Source organism: Ixodes scapularis, unplaced genomic scaffold (genome assembly GCF_016920785.2).
Source record: "Ixodes scapularis isolate PalLabHiFi unplaced genomic scaffold, ASM1692078v2 PGA_scaffold2__306_contigs__length_199485367, whole genome shotgun sequence".
NCBI classification, from domain to species: domain Eukaryota; kingdom Metazoa; phylum Arthropoda; class Arachnida; order Ixodida; family Ixodidae; genus Ixodes; species Ixodes scapularis.
The window spans coordinates 139,920,896-139,928,129 of record NW_024609857.1 but is presented as its reverse complement, the minus strand read 5'-3'; the positions used below and the strand labels follow the sequence as shown (position 1 = coordinate 139,928,129).

Genomic DNA, 7,234 nt, shown 5'->3' with positions numbered 1-7,234 from the left:
AAAAACTGTATAAGGACTTAGTGGATGTTTTATTGCCAATCCCCCTGTACAGGTCTTTATACCCCAATAGCTCAGGTTTAGACGTTTTGAAAAGAGTTAAAAGAATGCCGGTAAAACCCACCGTTAAATCGTTTTTCTTTAGATTACACTGCGGCGTCCTGCCAGTTAAGACATGGCTGGAGGAAAAGGGCGTATTTGTACCGTGGTCTACCAATTGTCTCTTATGTAAAAAGCCTGAGACCATAGAACATGTATTCATTGAATGTTGGGATGCCATCTTCCACTGGGACATCCTCCAGCGCACTCTTAAGAAAGAGCTACCCATAACAGCGCAGGGAATTCGCTTCCTGCCCGTTGAAAACGACGGCGGGGTTCCCTACGACATGTTTATGGCACTCAGCCTTCACAGTATATGGAAGACGAGGATGGGGGTACGCCATGCGGACGTGAACGTTCGCACGGTCAGAGAAAACTTTGTTGAAAGTGTGGCCTACATTCGCGAGGTGTATCGGGCGCTACCTGAACCCCCAGACTGGTGGAACGTCCTGAATGATTTGGTTCTCCTGAAGAGACTTTAATGTAACCACGTCGACAAAGAAGTGATTGACGTGTTTTAGCATTTTATCTGTACCAAATGCAAAAACAAGCAATAAAAAAAAAAAAAAAAAAAAAAAAAAAAAGAACGGTGGCCGAGTGGGCTAACGCACCACAGCTCGGAGCACGTGTAGCGAAAGCTCGCGCTGCAGAACTCAGAGCACTGGGTTCAAATCCCCGTCCCTGCCCGGTTCGATCTGGACGAGTATCGTACCGGCTGCGTTCGTATAACCATGACTGGTGGTGCACGTTAAAGACTCCAGGTTTTCGGTCGTACCGCACTGGCCACACTGCCCATCTACAGCGAAGAAACAGTATCGCCAAATTCAGGCAGACTAACCTCGCGCTGTGTAAATATTCACACAACGACCAATTTCACTTTTTCTTTTGGCTTGCATTCGTTCCAATAAGCTTTCTATTCATTTGCGCGCTCCAATAAATTACCAGTTGCCACAAATCTCTTCAAGTAACCGCATGTTTTTTGTTTTGTTTTTTTATCACAGGGAACAAACAAATATACGAAAGAAAAGTAGAGGATCCAACATTACATTGCAATTTCTTAGCAAGCTAGCCAAGACTAGACTGCAGCGTCTAAAGGTGTATCCACACGACGGACCAAATTGCTGTTTTGGTCCGCGGGCCGCGCATCACGTGATCTTACGTCACCGCTTTTCGAGGTCCGCCGGCGGTCCGCGGCCCGCGCTTGTGAGAAATGCCAAGCCAGTTTTCTCGCCCGGACCTTGGCGGCGGACCGCGGCGTTTTTAGTATAATTGAAGTGCTAAGTCTGGCAACAAGCTGACTTTTGTTTGGATTGGAATCCAAATCCAAAGTCGTGTTCTTTTGGCGCCAACTGTTGAAGACGAAGACGATAAACCTTTTGTTGTGCGACGATGGCGGCATGGTGCAACGATGCAACTTTTTACTTCATTGCGCTTGTGGAGCGATTTCCCGCTCTGTGGGACAATAGATGCATGCCCTTTCCGGTTCACTTAAGTCCTCCTCGTCTTCAATAGTCAACGCCAAAGCCACCGCGGCCAAATTCTCTTTCGTTCAACCTCCATCTTGGCTCCTTACAAATAGCCTCAAAGCAGCTCGTTGCACGCGTTTGGCGGAGCTGTGAGGTCGAGGGTTAGACCGGCCCGTTCACTCTGTCGTCTGCTCTTTTGGTCCGCCGTGTGGATGCTCAGTGCAGCCGGGCGGCCCGCGGGCCGCGCATCACGTGATCTATCGGTCCGCGGCCCGGTCCGTCGTGTGGATAGCGATCATGGCAATGGCGCGTAGTAAGAAGGTAGTATGTGGCCCTGCGCCTGTTTTGAGAATGCGTTTCAGCGCGTCCGATGATATATGTCTTTTGCAAGAGGCCGTCAATGCAGCACCATTTTCCAACCGGGCGAAGTGGTGCGAGGTAGCCGCGAACGTAAGTTCGGCCACCGGCAAAGATTTCACACCGCGCGGCGTGATGGAACGACTAGACCTCCTGCTGACCTATTTCCTTCGGGAGGAAAGGCACAATCTCCGAAAGTAAGTCGATCCTCGAGGTGCTACGTAATAGAGTATTATCACTTGCTAATAAGTGTTGGCGCTCTTGACTCAGGTCCGGCACAGAGGAACAATACTCTGAGAAAGAGAGACTCCTGCAAGATGTCGCAGAGCTTGCGCGGGAGCTGGGATACAAGCCCAAAACGGTCCTCAGGAAATGGACCTTGTGCGCTCCAAGGAAAGTCTCGGCGCAACCACGTGCTCCGGCGCGAGACTCCGCTAAGGCGGCGAGAGACGTCGCCGCTCTGGAAGGGTTCAATGCCGCGACCCCAAATGACGCCGCTGAAGGTGGGGAAGTTATCTGACAAGTGGGCACGTGGTCCATGGTTTACTTCTGTCTACTTTATGAAGTACATTCCGCCAATTTATATACTCCTCAAATAAGATTTGAGTAAAACCCTAAATCATTATTGGCATTTCTATCCTTGCGTGTTTTAAACGAGGTATACAGCAGGGGTGATTGCTAGAAGCTAAATGTACAGCTAATAGGCTCAGCTGTCCACAACATTTTTTTTCCTTATCGGTATTGCGGTGTCCAAGCCACCCCCATCTACATAAAGATTACGTCACGATGCGGAGCTGTATCATTGGTTTTGCTAAAGCTACTTTTTTTCACTTGAGTTATTACGAGTCTTTTGTTGTCTCCCTACAGAGATGTTAAAGAAATATAATAGACCTGGTAATCACATCGATCTCATTAGTTACTGCGCCATGGGCGATATGTTGTCCCATGTGCATTAATCATGTTTCTAAACCCAGGCGAGAACAGTTCGGGACTTGGTGCGACAGCATCTGCAGCAGACTTGCTGGAGCAGATATACAATGTGGCAGAACACCAGGATGCTGTAGAGGAGCCAGCAAATTTGAGCCAAAGCATGTCCAGCTCTCAATCCTCTCTCGACGAGCAAAGACCCAGCACACCTCATTTAGCCCCACCAAGAGGTTAGAAAGAATCACGCTTTATTGGCTGCGTGAGGAAATCCTCTGTACTAGGTTCAAATCGTTCCAATATAGCGATCTTTGAAGGAACCATAAAGCAATTTTCAAATTTGTTCGGAATGGTTGCACAAAGAAAATCTGACTAATATTTCTGTGCCACGTTCAGAAAAAGTACTTCATTCAAAAAAATTTTTACTGTGAACTTATTGAAATCCTGCTTTCGGGAAAGCACTTTGGGGCTGATGATGAAACGAAACAGTCTTTACATCTCAATCGAGACACGGGACAGCACGCCTTTCGACTTGTAAAACACAAATGATTTTATTCCTGTTAAGTTTCGAGTTGCCGGGCCGCCGGAAGGGAAGAGAGGGACAGCAGGAAAGGGCAGTGTTGTGGGAAGGAGCTGGCCTCCACACACGGTCGAAGTTTTTAGGCCACTGTCTGTGTCGTTGACGTCGCCAACTCAGACGCTAGGAAAGCCGCTTTTCTCACCGACAACACAGGCGAAGGCGACGAAATCTTGTTACGTGCCTCCTTCAATGCTGTACGCTTCGATATTTTACTGCTCATAACAATGCGCTTTGCTGGCTCCTCATCCAGAAACTGTGCAAATATTCCCATTTCATCAGGCTGCTGCATCTCCTGTGTACTGTCTGGTTTCTTTCTTTATTGAACTTTATTATGTAGAGGCAGGTGTTAACTTCTCCTATTATAATATTCTATGCGAGGGTTATAAGTAAAAAGGTAATTGATATATTGTGTTAAATATTGGAAACAACTCAATTTTTCAATTTCCTCATATCTCCGGCAACATTTATAATGGATTACCGTTGCTACATTCCGTATTAAAATTTTTTCTTGTTTATAATGGCAATGAACCATGTGAGCAATGCCCCTAAGTATCTGTATGCATGGTATCTGGTAGCAGTTGGCCTCTAGCTACTTAGAGAAGCCTTTCAACAGAATGTAGTGTGGTCTTTATAATTGTTTCTTGTTTTCTGCAGGAATGCAGAGACAAAATGCGGCCACACTAAGCTACTTCCGCCTTCGTGGGAAGCGAGAATTGGACATCGAGAACAGGCGGCTCGCACTTGAGGAAAAAAGGCTTGCATTTGAAATGCAGAAACATGAAGACGAAATGCGTGAAAAGGAATGCAAAAGACTAGCCAAGGAAGAGGAGAAAAAAACGGCTGCGGCGCTCCAGGATGGCCAGCTCAAGCTCATTCAAACATTAATAGCAAAGCTGGATAAACAATAAAGCAACTAGAAAACCGTACTTATCTTTATCGCAAGGGAGACAAAGTGTCTGGTAATTACATCGACTCAGCCTTTTATTGAAACAATCTATACTACATATCGAAACAGAATGGCCAAAACCAGCAGGGGCGGATCAGGGTTTCTTTCCAAGAGGGGGTCAGGCCAGGGGGCGGAGGGAGAGAGCATGCTTACACACGGCCGAATATATGGCCCTAACTAAGACGTACGTGCTATCTCATTATGCCATTGTCCAATGTAATTGCAGGAGTGAAGATTGTGTTCGACTGCATTCAGCAAATCTCATTAAGAGTGACTTCCGGCTGCAAATTCAAAATTCTAGAGAGGGCAGGACATCCTGACTCCCCCGTGTGTCCGCCCTCTAGAGCCAGTAACAAAGCAATAAAACGGTAGAGGTGCTGAAGAGTTTGCGACAGTTAATCATGGCGACAGTTCCCCAAGATGGAAATATTTTAGAAGGATGCAGAAAAGAGGACATAATAGCTCTGCACCTTCTGAGGATGTTATTCTGTCCTTTCTGAATCCTTACAATATATATTGCAGTCTAGGGAACACTGATTGATTCATTATTTTATTAATTATCACCCTTAAATGTCCACGGGGTGCTTTACATAGGGGGAGGGGGCAAAACTCGCATGTAAATTGAAACAGAAACACACAAACTAGGATAGCAAACACAAAAAAAAAAAAAAAATTAGAACAAATTCAGAAAATGAAAGCAGCTCAAAGAGAACTTTCGATTTACATACGTTGAAACACAGCGTTACATGCCGCGCAAAATGGAAACAGCGGACCTGAAGTAGAATTGAAACTAGAAAGAAAGGAACACTTGGTGTCCTATGCTATACATTTACATGCAAGTGCATCTATATACACCAAACATAACATGAAGTTTACGAATCAAGGGAAAGGGGCACAAGGTAATCATCAAGGGCGGGTGCCTCGACCTCAAAGAAATTAGACACTTGACTGCCGTATAGGCATGTGTGACAATTTGACAGTAGGGTGGCAACCTTATACATGCGCCCAAGTCTTTGACGCGACATTTTCTGGTTCTTGTGGAAATCCACAAAAGCAAAATCTGCGGCCACCTTCCCAAACCCCCACTCGACCGCCTGGCGGACTGTACTCATCCTCTTGTTAAAGAGAGCTTCGTGCGGCAGCAGGCGGGAGCCTCCAAATGGCTTGAGAAGGAGAGGCCGCAGTGGGTACGCTGGGTCCCCGTAGATGACGTATCTTTCACCGTGGTTGATGGCTTGCAAGTTGTCATAAAGGGCGGTGTCTTTGAGGATACCTGAAATTGGTTATTTGCATACTTTTATTGGCACTGAACATCCAAGACCAAGGCCTCTCTTACATTTAGGAGCGACCTTAGGAGCTTCTTAAAAAAATGGAAAGTGAAACTCTTATTCTCTGATATCCCGTGGAATTGTTCTACTTCATCATTTGAGCTGTGTGAAACCATTCTTTTGTCATATACTGCTTTAGTTTCTTTAGGAATGGAGGACTACACCCATTCTCAAATTTGTGTTCGTTGAATGGAAAGCTGTACACTGCGGGACAGGGCCTGCGCTGTATTGCGACTCCCACCAAATAAATATGGTACAGCGATGAACCCCATCGGCCTGGTTCCTTGGATACAACGCTTATATCGTGTTCAAAGTAGGTTTCAGCCCTTCATGCCATGTAGCTGGATGCTTATGAGTAATACTGTGGACAATGCTTGCTATTTAGATATTTGTCTACTACTGCGCGAACGAACGAACAATGCTAAGGTAACCTAGAACTAGCTGCGCACACTCGCATAGGGTCGGTTGTTATTGTAACCTCGTGAAAAAAAAAATGTGCATGGAAAGCATCAACGAAAATCTGAGCACAAAGAAGACACTTGCCTGCGTCATGTCGTCGCCCATTAAAAGGGCCATCTAATTGGCAGATGATGCCGTTGGCAGACATCAGTGCTTGATATTTCTGCACGTGGTGCCGCTTGTGTCCGGAGAAATGCTCCTGTTGCCCCACCGACGGCCGGCAGATATGTCGGGCAGTGCCGTCGATGAAGCCCCAGCAGTTCTTTAACGGCGCACCTCTCGCATGCACCGCCTGCAAAACATCGCCCGGAAATTAAGGTTGACAGATGCACAGCGCAAACACCTCTAAAAGGCCGGCGTATTCTCACCTCGGAGAGCTTCTTGAGGCAGGGCACGTCAAGCCACTTGTGGTTCGTCAGGTCTGATAGCAGATGTCCAAACTGGTATTCTATATGCGCCATGACAGTGCTTACTACGCTCGAAATGACCGAGCTGTGCCGACCGAATGTTCTTTCTAAATCGCAAAGGCGATTGGGGTACGCCAGCCTTCGCAGGGTCATGCACAGCGCCTCGTATCCCGGAACCCTCACTCGCTGGGCGCTTTTCACCTCGGCTGGAATTTTTAGAGCTGCCACCAGATCTTCTAAATCCATTTTTTCAAATCTAAAGCTCCTTTTGAACGTCCACTCGTCCATGTTCGGAACATCTACAAATCCGTGCTGCCCAATGTTGCGTCTGGGGACAGGCTCTGATTGAACAGAATATATCGCTTCAATCTCCGGCCACGTTAGCTCATTTAACAGTAAATTGTCGCCCAACACGCTGTAGCGCGCCATCACACCCGTGGAAGGAGCCGATGATCCGAGCCAATGCTGCCGCAGGTTACCTCCGACAGCACCACGTTGCACCACGGGCAAGGTGAGCACACGAGACGGCGTCGGCTAGCCCTCGACGGATGCGTTTGGCTTGAGGCGCGACCAGTATCCAACAGCTTAGCTGACAAATTAAGTTACTTGGTCGTATACCAAGGAAGTACCACTATAACTACTCGTAATGAGGAAAATATTTTTTAAAAGTG

The 7,234-nt window shown here is 46.9% G+C and overlaps 1 protein-coding gene across 1 annotated transcript; it reads right to left on the bottom strand.

The window, feature by feature from the left end:
- Positions 1 to 5,108: 5,108 nt before the first annotated feature.
- LOC121836811 (protein ALP1-like) lies at positions 5,109 to 7,013 on the bottom strand. Its single transcript, XM_042292035.1, has 3 exons — positions 6,525 to 7,013; positions 6,241 to 6,448; positions 5,109 to 5,642 (listed from the first exon to the last, which is right to left on the bottom strand). The coding sequence occupies exons 1-3, from the start codon at positions 6,990 to 6,992 to the stop codon at positions 5,242 to 5,244; spliced, it is 1,077 nt and encodes a 358-aa protein (XP_042147969.1). The 5' UTR covers positions 6,993 to 7,013; the 3' UTR covers positions 5,109 to 5,241.
- Between the last annotated feature and the right edge of the window lie 221 nt (positions 7,014 to 7,234).